This window comes from Natrix helvetica (assembly GCF_964273705.1).
Source record: "Natrix helvetica genome assembly, chromosome: 5".
In the NCBI taxonomy this organism is placed as follows: Eukaryota; Metazoa; Chordata; class Lepidosauria; order Squamata; family Natricidae; genus Natrix; species Natrix helvetica.
The window spans coordinates 144,037,283-144,051,337 of NC_138551.1; the positions used below are offsets into that span (position 1 = coordinate 144,037,283).

At 47.8% G+C, this 14,055-nt stretch overlaps 1 protein-coding gene across 1 annotated transcript in view; it reads left to right on the forward strand.

The window, feature by feature from the left end:
• PADI2 (peptidyl arginine deiminase 2) overlaps positions 1 to 14,055 on the forward strand; it is a 50,576-nt gene that overhangs the window by 24,012 nt on the left and 12,509 nt on the right. Inside the window, exons 7-11 of the mRNA XM_081954643.1 lie at positions 577 to 755; positions 3,166 to 3,269; positions 4,214 to 4,325; positions 5,546 to 5,653; positions 13,816 to 13,967. Of these exons, the coding sequence (XP_081810769.1) occupies positions 577 to 755; positions 3,166 to 3,269; positions 4,214 to 4,325; positions 5,546 to 5,653; positions 13,816 to 13,967 (655 nt within the window). The remainder of the gene's footprint in view (positions 1 to 576; positions 756 to 3,165; positions 3,270 to 4,213; positions 4,326 to 5,545; positions 5,654 to 13,815; positions 13,968 to 14,055) is intronic.

The window sequence follows — 14,055 nt, forward strand, 5'->3', positions numbered from 1 at the left end:
TTCTCCTCTGAAGTCCGTATCTGTCTTGTTGGGTTGAAGAGCCAAACCAGACAGTTATGGAGGTGCAGAGGACAGACTCAATAATTCCTCTGTAGAACTGTATCCGCAGCTCCTTGGGAAGTTTGAGCTTCCTGAGTTGGCGCAGAAAGAACATTCTTTGTTGTGCTTTTTTGATGTTAGGTGTCCATTTTAGGTCTTGAGATATCTTGAGATGTCATCCTCCTCAATATCTCCGTTCTTCTGGGTCCCTTTTCTGCTAAGACTGATCTCCATTTCCCTAAATGTAAGGCTGGAGGACACCTATGACCTCAAGCTCATTAAACACACAAACAAGCCTGTTTTCAGGGAGGTTGTGCTTTTTCCATCATTTTAAGACCCTTTCCCATAACTTTAAGGAAAAGTGGATCCAAACGCCACTTTCCTTAAAACAGAACCCTCGGCCCACACCCCTGATTTGGTTCTGACCCAGAATTTTGGCTTCAGTGACCATCATGGCTTGTTCTGTGTTATGGTGAATGCAGATGTTTGCTGCAGGAGAGCCCATGCCTCTCTTCCTCTCTCTCCTCCGTTCTCCAGATCCATTCTTCGGCCAGCGCTACATACACATTCTGGGCAGGAGGAAGCTGTGCCACGTGGTGAAATACACGGGCGGCTCGGCCGAACTGGAATTCTTTGTGGAGGGGCTGCGCTTCCCGGACGAGAGTTTTGAAGGACTCGTCTCCATCCACGTCAGTCTGCTGGAGCCGATGGCCGAGGTTGGTCTCTGGGCAGAAAGTTGGTCTCTGGGACGAGGACAGTGGTGGGATTCAAATGTTTTTACTACCGGTTCTGTGGGTGTGGCTTGGTGGGTGTGGCTTGGTGGGCATGGCAGGGGAAGGTTACTGCAAAATCCCCATTTCCTCCTGATCATCCGGGACTCGGGAGGCAGAGAATAGATGGGGGCGTGGCCAGCCAGAGGTGATATTTGCCAGTTCTACCAACTACTCAAAATTTCCACTACCGGTTCTCCAGAACTGGTCAGAACCGGCTGAATCTCACCTCTGGCCAAGTGTCCCTTTTGATCTCTGTGGTCTCAGTATCCCTTTTGCCCTCCCCCTCCCGTCAGAGCCTCTGGAAATCCTGGCATCCTGGCAGAGCTGGGGCTGACATGGCTTTGGCCAGGAGGAAAATCACGGCTTCTAATGTACCCACTGTTTCACGTGCCTTTTTCTGCCACCTCCCACCAATGCGTGAGTTGTTGTTATATTGCCTGTCTTTGCTCCTACAGTGTCAGCCTTCCTTGGCCGAGGGGCACCCTTGCTTTCTCACTGCCCAGCCTGCCCCTGTACAGGTTCTGACCTAGGCTTCCCCAAAAAAGCACGAAGCCGACTCCTGGCCCTGATGAAACCGCTTTTATTAAATGAATGTGAATTCCTCTCCTTCACATTCAGCCAAGGCCTGGCAAACAGTCTTTCAAAGGAGTATTTATGACTACAGACCTTATCTAGCTTGGAAAGCTGCCATGTCAATATTTCCCCAAATGAGGTGCTGTGCAAGGAAAGGCTGGGCACAGAGTCTCGGAGATTCAGGGACAGATCTTCACACTCCTGAAACGAATCTAACGGCTGAATAAACGCATTGTTTCCTGTCCCCTTTCGTTCCTTTTTTATTTCCTATGGGAAGGGCCACTCACCTTCCACCTGTGGCTTCACTCCCAAGTCAACCTTGATTCTGAGTTGTTCTTTTCTTCTGGCAGCTCTGCGCATGCGCACACTGGGAACAGGCTCCAGCTGTTCCTCTGCCTCACTGCTATCAAGCTCCGTAGGCACCTGATCACTGCCAGACGGCCTTGGCCCCGTCTCTGCCTCTGATGCAGAGCCCTCGTCCGAGCCTTCTCCAACCTCCAGGACTGGCCCATGCTCCTCCCCATCCTCCTCACTGTCTTACTCTGCTGTCAGTTCCAAGCAGGCCACAACAGTAACCACCTCCAGATGATTTTAGAATCGTATCAATAGAGCCAGGGATGGAGGCTGTTTTTTTACATTACTGCTGGTTGCCTTCTCGGGTTCCTGGCCTGCTTGAAATGCCACCTGGGGTCTTATGGGAATTAGCTGTATCGCCTTACCTAACAGGGCAAATTTCATTAGCCTAAAAATGCTAATTTCATTAGCCTTCATCGGCCAGTTGGGGGCCTCATTTCGAACTGCCCAACCTCCTCCATTTGCCCTGGGGTGGACCTCACCCGTTTGCCCGGACGTTTAGTCCGCGTCCACTCCCTGACCGTTTCTCTCCACCATCCGAATCCTGGCGGTTTCCAATTTCTTTTACCAATGAGCCAATTAATTATGTTTGCAAGATGAAATCCTACCCGGGAGCCCTTGGGTTATTTATTTATCTATTTGTCTGGGAAGCCCATTGGCTCTGAGCAGTTTGCTTCTGCGTTTTTCTTTCTGGCAAATAACAAAAAACGTGAGTTTTTCATATATTTTGTTTCAAAAAGCAGATCTGTTTTACACAAGAAGGTGTTCTGACCGAGGCTTCCCAAGAGCATGAAGCAAACTCCATGTCACAACAAAAAACCCTTTTATTAATTTGCTGTGAATTCTGCTCATTCACATCCGGCAAAGGCTTTCAAGGGAGGATTTACAGTCACTGACCTTATCTGGCTTGGAGAGCTGCCAGGCCAATATCTGCAGAACTTGGCCAGGAGTCTCGGAGAGTCAGGAACCAATTAAGCGAACTAATGGCCTCCTGCAAACTCCACTCCCCTTTTGCTCCTCTTTTAGTTCCTCTGGGAGGGGCCATTCATCGTCCATCTGTGGCCTTCCTCCCAAGTTGACCTCTGTTCTTTAGCTGTTCCCTTCGTTTGGCAACTCTGCGCATGCGCACACTGGGAACAGGCTCCAGCTGTTCTTCTGTCTCACTGATGTCTGACTCTGAAGGCAGCTGATAACTGGCAAATGGCCTGTCCTCCTCTCTGCCTCCGACACAGAGCCCTCATTAGAGCTTTCCCCAGACTCCAGGACTGGCCCAGTTTCCTCCCCAACCCTCCTCACTATCCAAATCTCACACCAGCTTTGCTGGCCTCTGGCGGGCCACAACAGAATGCTTGATGTTAGAAAGGCTCCAGTGTTGCATTTCTTAACTTTTTTTTAAGACTGTCTTTTTAAAAAAATCTTCCGGCAGGGTATTCCGCAGGCCCCGATCTTCACCGACACTGTCGTTTTCCGAGTCGCGCCCTGGATCATGACCCCAAACACCTTGTCGCCAATCAGCGTCTTTGTGTGCAGGTAAAGGACCAAAGGAGTATACAGGTTGCCCTCAACCTATAGGGGCGTGGTGGCTCAGTGGCTAAGACGCTGAGCTTGTTGATCAGAAAAGTCAGCAGTTCAGCGGTTCGAATCCTTAGCGCCGCGTAACGGAGTGAGCTCCCGTGACTTGTCCCAGCTTCTGCCAACCTAGCAGTTCGAAAGCACATAAAAAATGCCAGTAGAAAAATAGGAATCACCTTTGGTGGGAAGGTAATAGCGTTCCGTGCGCCTTTGGCATTTAGTCATGCCTTTCCCCTCTTTTCTTCTTCAGTCTTTTCTTCCTTCCTTCCTGCCTTTACTTTACTTTCCCTCCTTCTTCCCTCCCTCCCTCCCACCTTCTTTCTTTTCTTTCTTTTCTTTCTTTCTCTTTCTTTCTCCCTCCCTGCTTCTTTCTTTCTCTCTCTGTCCCTCTCCCTCTTTCTGTCTTTTCTTCCTTCCTTCCTCTTCCTTCCTCCCCCACCTCTTTCTTCTTCAGTCTTCTTTCTTCCTTTTTCTTTCTTTCTTTCTCTCTCCCTCCTTTCTTTCTCTCTCTTTCTCTCTCCCTCCTTCTTTCTGTCTTTTCTTCTTTTCCTTCCTTCTTCCCTTCTACCTCCTTTCTTCTCTAGTCCTTTCTTTCTTTCTTTCTTTCTTTCTTTCTTTCTTTCTTTCTTTCTTTCTTTCTTTCTTTCTTTCTTTCTCTTTCTTTCCCACTCAATCCTCTAAGAAAAAGAGCCAGAGATACAGAGTGGTTTCATATGTTTATTAGAAACTTAAAATAAGGAAGGTATTGTTATAAGAATTCACACTGTATCTCCGGCTCTTTTTCTTGGAGAACTGAGCGGGCCCAGGCGTGGGCCATGGGTACCAGATGATGCCCTCAAGGGAAGGATGTGCAGGCAGGGGCTCCGGTAACACCTCACCTTCTTCTCCTTCCCTCCACACAGTGTCAAGGACAACTATCTCTTCCTGAAGGAAATTAACAGTTTGGTGAACAAAGCCGGATGCCAGATAAGTGTTTGCTCTCGGTACATGAACCGTGGCGACCGATGGATGCAGGTTAGCACCAGTGGCTGTGGCCAGATGCACTTTTTGCACGCAGGTGTGAATGTGTGCTGCATCAGGGGTGGGATTCAGCCGGTTCGTACCGGTTCAAGTGAACCGGATGCTAATTTTGCATTTGCGGGATCGTGGGATAATTTTGCGGGATAATTTTGCATCTGCGGAATCGTGTCCTGCCCCATACATCCCTGCGGCCCATTCGCTCACACAGAGAGGGTCTTCTCCAGGTGCCGTCCTCTAGAGATTGTCAGAGGGCAGTGCCCAGGAGTAGGTCCTTCTCTGTGGCGGGCCCTACCCTTTGGAACGACCTCCCCCCAGACATTAGGACAACAACCGATCTCCGCTCCTTCCGCAGTAAACTGAAGACCCACCTGTTTCAGCTAGCCGGCCTGGCATAACTCGACAACTTTTCCACCCCTTGGTCATTTTTAATTGTTGATTTTAGTTCTTTAAATTTTTAATGTTATTGGAGTTTTAACCTTTCTGAGTATTGTAATTTATTTATTTATTTTTACCTCCCCTGTATGACACTGTTCTGACTGTTGCTTTTGTACGTCGCCCCGAGTCCCTGTGGGGAGAGGGGGCGACTAATAAGTTCAAATAAATAAATAAATAAAATTTGGTTTGCCGAACTGGTAGTTGGAAGGACTGGCTGGCCACACCCACCCTTCCCCTCCCAGGAGTCTCCCTGTGTCCCGTTCATCATGCCAGGTAAATGCAGGTCCTGCTTGAAGGCTCTGGGAGGAACCCAGATGAGACCATTTTTGCCCTCCCGGAGGCTCAAACAAAGCCTCCGGAGCCTGGGGAGGGCAAAAATCCGCCCCTCTGCTGTAGTGCAGGAGGCTGAGTAGGCCATGCCCACCCAGCAACCGGGCAGAGAAGCGGTGGCTAAAATGTTTCAACCCCATCCCTGCATTGCACATCTCCATAAAATTCTCCATAGATTGATGAACGTTGACTATACGCCATCCAGTGGGCATTGACTCTTAGCGACCACATAAGATAGATTCTCTCCGTAATGATCTTCTCGATTGCTCTTCCCAAAGGCAGCCTTGTTTCTCAAACCTGGCACGCTTAAGAATGTGGACTTTGACTCCCGGAATCCCCTCACCTGGCCTTTGATCTCCCCACACCTTGCTTCTTCCCTTCAGATCTCCTGCGCTTCAGCTGTAGAGAATCTTGCAACCTCCGTAGTCCTGATTCTCCTTCTCTTGCAGGACGAGATTGAATTTGGCTACATTCAGGCGCCCCACAAGCAGTTTCCGGTGGTTTTGGACTCTCCGCGGGATGGAGGCCTCGAACATTTTGCCGTCAAAGAGATTTTGGTAAGAGCTTTGTTGTTGTTGGTTGCAAAGTGGTGTCCAACCCGTCACGACCCCAAGGACAACGTTCCTCCAGGATTTCCTGTCCTCTACCTCCTCTGCAGTCCAATTAAGCTCAGGCCGACTGCTTCGGTGACTTCATCCAGCCACCTCCTTCTCTGTCATCCCCTTCTTCTTTTGCCTTCCATCGTTCCCAGCATGAGGCTCTTCTCCAGGGAGTCCTTTTTCCTTCTCATTAGGTGACCAAAGTATTTGAGTTTCCTCTTCAGGATCTGGCCTTCTAAAGAACAGTCAGGGTGGATCTCCTCTAGGAACTGACCGGTTGGATCGCCTTGCAGTCCAAGGGACTCGCAGGAGTCTTCTCCAGCACCAGAGTTCAAATGCCTCCATTCTTTGGCACACAGGCTTCCTTATGGCCCACCTTTCACAGCCATCCATTGCAACTGGGGAAACCATTGCTACGGCTGTGCTTTCCTCTCTTAGTGACCTTGTCGTGGGAGCTGAGGCACTCCTCAGGGGCAAAGACATCTAAAAATATTATTCAAGGGAGTAAGCAGCAGAAGACCGATAGCAAACCGGCAGGAAAATCTGAATATATATATTTTTTAAAAAATAAGCTTTTCGTTTTGCAGTTTGATGGAGCCCTGTCTGGAAAAGATCTTGACAGACTTGAACAATGGGCCTGTCTAACAAAATGAAATTCAGTGGTGAAAAAAGGAAGGTTTTACACTTAGGCAAGAAAAACCAAAGGTAGAAAGATTGGGTGAAACTTGGCTTAATAGCAGCAAGTAAGAATAAACTTGGAAGCCCAATGAACAACCTTGCTCAATAGTAGTAACTGTGAAAAGGATCTTGGAGTCCTAGTGGACAATTATTTAAATAGGAGCCAGCCGTGTGCAGCAGCTGCCAAAAAAGCCAACACAGTTCTAGGCTGCATCAACAGAGGGATAGAATCAAGATCACGTGAAGTGTAAAATACCACTTTATAAGGCCTTGGTAAGGCCACACTTGGAATACTGCATTCAGTTTTGGTCTCCACGGATATTGAGCTCTGGAAAGAGTGCAGAGAAAACTCAAGAGATTATTAGGGGGCTGGAAGCTAAAACATATGAAGAATGGTTGCAAGAATTAGGTATGTCTAGTCTAGGGATGTGGTTGCTCGGTGGCTAAGACGCTGAGCTTGTCGATCAGAAAAGTCGGCAGTTCAGCGGTTCGAATCCCTAGGGCCGCGTAATGGAGGGAGCTCCCGTTACTTGTCCCAGCTTCTGCTAACCTAGCAGTTCGAAATCCTTGCGCGTAAAAATGCCAGTAGAAAAATAGAGGCCACCTTTGGTGGGAAGGTAACAGCATTCCGTGCGACTTCGGTGTTTGGTTACGCCACCTGACCACGGAGACGTCTTCGGACAGCGCTGGCTCTTCGGCTTTGAAAAGGAGATGAGCACCGCCCCCTACAGTTGGGAACGACTAGCACATATGTGCAAGGGGAACCCTTACCTTTTAGTCTAGTGAAAAAAAAGGACTATGGGAGATATGATAGCAGTGTTCCAATATTTGAGGGGCTGCCAGAAAGAAGAGGGGAGGGTCAACCTATTTTCCAAAGCATCAAAAGGCCAGGCAAGAAACAAGGGTTGGAAACTAACGAAGTAGAGAAGCAACTTGGAATTGAGGATAAATCTCCCGACAGTGAGAACTATTGATCAGTGGATCAGCTTAGCTTCAGAAGTTGTGGGCGGCTTTCAAAAGGAGACTGGGCAGCCGTTGGTCCGAAATGGGATAAGGATCTTCTGCTCGAGCAGGGGGTTGGACTAGAAGACCTCCGAGGCCCCTTCCAACTCTACTATTCGACGTTCTGTAGAATAAGGATTCTACAATAAGAAGAAAAAAAAAAGGATTGGCGGCTTAGTCTTAATCCTGTATATAAAGTTTCTAGCCCAGTGATGGCAAACCTTTTCAGCACTGAGTGCCCAAACTGGGACGTGTGTGAATGGAAATGCATTTGCGTGTGCTGGAGTGCCGGATACCCAGTGAACAGCTGGCTGGCGTGAGCATGCCTGTTTTTTGGGCGCTGTCTGGGCCGTTATCTGGGCTGTTTTCAGGCCGTTTTGGGGCCAAAAACAGCCTCCCAAATGGCTTGAAAACAGCCCAAAAAACGGCCTGAAAACGGCCCCAAAACAGCTTGAAAATGGCCCCCAAACAACCTGTTTTTTGGCTGTTTTAGGGGCCATCTTCAGGCCTGAAACCAGCCTGAAAATGGCCCATAAATGGCCTGAAAATGACCTCCAAAACTGCCTGTTTTTTAGCTGTTTTTGCGCCATCTTCAGGCCGTTTTCTGGCACTCCAACACCCGCGAAGACCAGCTGGCTGGCATGCACATGCCTGTTTTGTGGCCATTTTCCGGACCGTTTGCAGGCCATTTTCGGGCCAAAACCAACCTGAAAACAGAGAGAAAAATGGCCTGAAAATGGCCAAAAAACTGGCGTGAAAACAGCCCAAAAACCGGCCAGAAAATGGCCCCAAAACAGCTTGAAAATGGCCTGAAAACGCCCCAAAAATGGCCTATTGTTTGGCTGTTTTTTCAGGCCATCTTCAGGCTGTTTTCTGGCACTCCGACACCCGCGAAGACCAGCTGGCGACGGAGCACATGCCCACTGAGAGGGCTCTGCGTGCCACCTCTGGCACGCGTACCACAGGTTCGCCATCTCAGTTCTAGCCTCTTCAACCCCCAGGCGCTGGCCTGCGTTAGGACTTTTCCCGACAGGAACAATGTGCAGCCTTAACGGACCTCCGGATTGCCGAGTGTTGTTTTCAAGGTCCCATGTCAATCTGTGGCGTCCAGAAGTGGAATTCATGAACTGGACACCGATATTTCGGGGATGGCGTATGCTACAGACGCCCTGCCAAGAATGGAAATGTTTTCGGGAGGGCCCAGACCTCCTCCGCCAAGGACTCCGTCAAGGACTCCTGTCCCCCTAAAGCTCCAAACGTACCGACCCCTCAAACTCCGTACGATCCCCAACATGGCCCCTGCAACGCTTTGGCACCCCTGAATTTTTTTGGGGGGGAGGGAAGCCTGTGCATTTCATCGGATCTCTTCCCACGTGGCGCCAGAACCTGGCTGTTTTCGAAGCGTAGCTGGTAACCGGAGCCGAGAGCGAGGCGCCGCTAGTGTTACACGAAGAAGACGCTCCCTATCCATACATGGACTGGTCGTTCCTAAATGTAGGGAATCCATCATTTCTCCTGCCTCCGATGAGGACGTGCACCCCTGAATTGGTCACGGAGGGAGAAATATCATACCTCTCTCACTTTGCAAAAAATCCAGTTTGGTTGACGGAGGACAACCGTGGAAAAAAAAACATTTCTACCTGTCTCCTGCTGTTTGTTTCGCAAAGGGAAACCAAGAAGCCGGAGTGCTTAAATATTAAATATCCCCATCTTTTGTTTAATCTTTCCTCTCCTCGCCCCCCCTGCCTTTGGGCCTTCTCATTTTCCAATGAGGCTATTTAGCAGACTCTCTTTCTCACCACCTGCTGGGTAAGTGCCTGTCGGTAGCCTCTTGAGAGGCACTTAACGGAAAACGAGACCAGGAAGAATTCATTTCTCTGTGGACACAGAGCAGAAGGAAAAGAATTTGGTAGCAATCAGGATGGAGTTTCGGGATTTCGCGCGGTTTTCTAGAGATATCTGGCCTTGTTTGGCTCTTCTTAAAAACTTCCAGTGTTGGAGCATTCACAACTTCTGGAGGCAAGCTGTTCCACTGATTAATTGTTCTCACTGTCAGGAAAGTTCTCCTTAGTTCTAAGTTGCTTCTCTCCTTGATTAGAATATAGAATCACAGAGCTGGAAGTGACCTTGAAGGCCTTCTAATCCAACCCTCTGCTTAGGCAGGAAACTCTACACCACTTTAGACAAATAGGTATCCAACATCTTCTTAAAAACTTTCCGTGTTGGAGCATTCACAACTTCTGGAGGCAAGCTGTTCCACTGATTCACTGTTCTCACTGTCAGGAAATTTCTCCGTAGTTCTAAGTTGCTTCTCTCCTTGATTAGTTTCCACCCATTGCTTCTTGTCCTGCCCTCGTTATTCCTTGCCTGGCCTTCGGGTGCTTTGGAGAATAGTTTGACTCCCTCTTCTTTGTGGCAACCCCTGAGATATTGGAACACTGCTGTCATGTCTCCCCTAGTCCTTCTCTTCATTAAAGAAAAGAGTAAACGAAATTGTTGAGAGGTGTCTGGGCTCCAATGTGGCGCTCCTTTGGCCGAGAACATTGCAGTTATTTCCTTCCACTTTTTAAGCCACTGTCCTGGGGCATCCTGCGTGAGGCAGCTCAGCAGCCAACTTGGGGATATCTGCCCCACGAGTAACATGCATTAAAAGCATGTAGACACATTTGAGGCTTCTGTGTAAGTGCCCGGAGGGATTGCTAAATGCCGCTTGCTAATCCCGGGGAATTGGCAAGAAAGCTGAAAAAGGAACAGGGCAGCCGAGTGGAGGGAAGGCGGATTTTCTTTCCACACCTCTTGAGAATGAATGGCCTTTTTAAAAACTTTAGCAGAAGCAAGCAGAAACCAAGGCTTGTAACTCAAGACGCTCTCCGGCTTCGGCCTCCCCACTTTCGGAGCCTGGCTGCGGGGAGGGGAAACAGGCAAGGCAATGGGGGAAATTTGCAAGGTTGTGAAAACGGTGGCACAAGATTTTCTGAAACTGTAATGTCTCCTGGTGCCTGCCTTCCTTTCTCAAATGCTGACTCAGTTTTACAGAGGAATTACTGAGTCTCTCCTCTGCACCTCCGTAACTGTCTGGTTTGGCTCTGCAACCCAACAAGACAGACACGGACTTCAGAGGAGAATCAGAACTGCAGAAAAAACAATGGCTGCCAACCTGCCTTCCATTGAGGACCTGGACACTGCACGAGTCAAAAAGAGGGCTGTGAAAAGATCTACAGACCCCTCGCATCCTGGACATAAATTGTTTCAACTCCTACCCTCAAAACGAGGCTATAGGGCACTGCACACCAAGACAACTAGACACAAGGACAGTTTTTTCCCCCCGAACGCCATCACTCTGCTAAACAAATAATTCCCTCCCCACTGTCAAACTATTCACTAAGGCTGCACTGCTGTTACTATTAGTCTTCTCATCGTTCCTCTCCCCCATCTCTTCCCACCTAGGACTGCAGGGCTGTAACTTCGTGGCTTGTATCCTTACGATTTATTTTGATATTGTTTCCTGATTGCTTATTTGCACCCTATGACTATCATTAAGTGTTGTATCTTAGGATTCTTGACTAATGTATCTTGTTTTTTTTATTCACACTGAGAACTTACGAACCGAAGACAAATTCCTTGTGTGTCCAATCACGTTTGGCCTATTCTATTCTATTCCTATTCCTCCTATTTTTCTATTTCTATTCTTTCTATTTCTATTTCTTATTCTGTTCTGTTCTATTCTATTCCTATTCCTATTTCTCCTATTCTTTATATTTCCATTCTTTCTATTTCTATTCTATTTTATTCCTATTTCCATTCCTATTCCTTTTCTTTCTATTTCTATTCTTTCTATTTCTTATTCTATTCCTATTCCTATTCTTTCTTTCTATTCTTTCTATTTCTATTCTATTCTATTCCCCATTCTATTCTATCCCTGTCCTCTATTCCTATTCTATTTCTATTCTTTCTATTTCTTATTCTATTCTATTCCCTATTCTATTACCTATTCTATTCCCTATTCTATTTCCTATTCTATTCCCTATTCTATTCTATTCTACTTACTCTACTCTATTCCTATTCTATTCTATTCTATTCTATTCCCTATTCTATTCTATTCCCTATTCTATTCTAGTCTATTCCCTATCCTATCCCTATCCCTCTATTCCTATCCCTTTCCTGTTCTTTCTATTTCTATTTCTGTTCTGTTCTATTCTATTCTATTCTATTCCTCTACTCTACTCTACTCTACTCCTATTCTATTTCTATTCTTTATATTTCTTATTCTATTCTATTTCTATTCTTTATATTTCTTATTCTATTCTATTCCCTATTCTATTCCTATTCTATTCCCTATTGCTATTGCTATTGCTATTGCTATTGCTATTGCTATTGCTATTGCTATTCTATTCTATTCTATTCTATTCTATTCTATTCTACTCTACTCTACTCTACTCTACTCTACTCTACTCTACTCTACTCCTATTCCTATTCCTATTCCTATTCCTATTCCTATTCCTATTCTATTCTATTCCCTATCCTATCCCTATCCCTATCCTGTTCTTTCTATTTCTATTTCTGTTCTATTTCTGTTCTATTCTATTCTATTCTACTCTACTCTATTCCATTCCATTCCATTCCATTCAAAGAGCTCTGGCCACATGCACACAGGGACACACACATGTGTCCTTCCCCGTGCCAACCAGAGACGTTTCTCCCTGCCTGGGCTCAGAGATGAAGACGTCGTCGGTCACCTCCTGCCAATCTCCCGGCGCCCGTGGTTGGCACAGGATCCTAACAAGCATACCTGGTAGGACGGACTGCCCTTCCCTCTCGTCTGTCCCAGCGGCCCAGTCCGCTGGATGGAATTACAGCCGCGTCGCCTGGACACAAGCCGTCTAATTTGCAGCAAAGCCGGCCTGGCAGGCTCCCCTGGACTCGAGCAGCTCTCCGCTCTCTTCTTCTTCCTCCTCCTCCTGCCTACCCTGGAGTGAGATTCCTTTAGCAAGGAGGGAAGCCCCCCCAGCAGCTTCATCAGGACTAGTGGCTTGACGGCGGAGAGAATTACAGCCCGGATTCCACAGGGTTGATTGGCGGATAAGTTGGATGAGTGCCTTTGCCTTTCCCGGAAAGCGGGATTTCCTTGGCTCGGCTTGAGTCCCCTGAAACGTTTCCGAAAATGGTCTCTGAACGGCAGAATGTGCAGAAGGATATTTCTGCGCATTTTACTCTGGGGGAAGCTGTGAGGCTCCGTCTGCAGACAGGAGGAGACCACAGCTCAGAAGGAACTTCTCCAGTGACACATGCCCTCCCTTCCTTCCTTTTTCCTTCCTTCCTTCCTCCCTTCCTTCCTTTTTCCTTCCTTCCTTCCTTCCTTCATTCATTCATTCAGTCCTTTTTCCTTCCTCCCTTCCAAGCACCCAAATATTCTTCTCTCATCTCTCTATTTCTTCCTTCCCTTTCTCTCTTCCTTCTCCACCCTCCCTTCCTTTTCCTTCTTTCCTTCTTCCCTCCCTCTCTCCCCATCCTTTCCTCCCCATACTACCTCCCTTCCTTTTCCTTCCTTCCTTTTTCCTCCTCCTTTCCATCCACTCAACTATCCTTCTCTTATTTCTCCCTTTCCTCCTTCCCTTTCTCTCTTCCTTCTCCTTCCTGCCTTCCTTTTCTTCTTTCCTTCTTTCTTTCTTCCCTCCCTCCCCCATCCCTTCCTCCTCCCTCCCTCCTTTTCCTTCCTTCTTTCTTTCCTTCCTCCTTTCTTCCCTTTCTTTCCTTCCTTCCAACCACCCAAGTATTCTTCTCTCATCTCTTCCTTTCCCCCTTCCCTTTCTTCCTTCTCCTCCCTCCCTTCCTTTTTCATCCCTTCCTTCTTTCCTTCCTTCCTTCCAACCACCCAAATATTCTTCCCTCATCTCTCCCTTTCCTCCCTCCCTTTCTCTCTTCCTTCTCCTCCCTCCCTCCTTCCCTTCCTTCTTCCCTTCTTTCTTTCTTTCCTTCCTTCCTTCCCCATCCCTCCCTCCCTCCCTTCTCTTTCCTTCCTTCCTGGAAGCTCTCCAAGCCAGAGAAGGTCTGTGACTGTAAATCCTCCCTTGAAAGACTTTGCTAGATGTGAAGGAGCAGAATTGACAGTCAATTAATAAAAGGGTTTTTTGACGGGACAAGGAGTTTGCTTCCTGTTCTTGGGAAGCCTCGGGTCAGAACATGTCTGGTGGAGTTTCCCATTCCATTCTCACACTCATGTCCTTGGTTGTTCTGTTCTGGATTGGCATCTCTGCTTCCTGTCGTCCCTCCCCCCCTCCACATTCCCTTTCTCCCCCCCTTCCCACATTTTAAGGCAGGGTGCCAGCCGAAGGGAATCATCCTGAAGTGTTTACGATGGCAGACCTGAGCCAGAGCTCAGATTCCTGTCCTCTTCAGGTAGACGTCTGCCTGAAACTTCATCTCTTACTTTCCCTCCCCAGGGCCCAGATTTCGGCTACGTGACACTGGAGCCTCTCTTTGAGGTCATCACCAGCTTGGACTCCTTTGGAAACTTGGAGGTCAGCCCCCCGGTCTCGGTCCACGGGAAGGAGTATCCTTTGGGCAGGATCCTCATTGGGAGCAGCTTCCCCACGTAAGCAGGGAAAGTTTGCGGAAACTGGGAAGTGCAGCTTATTGATTTTTATGTGTATTATTTCGGCACGCTCAAAGTTTCCTTCCTT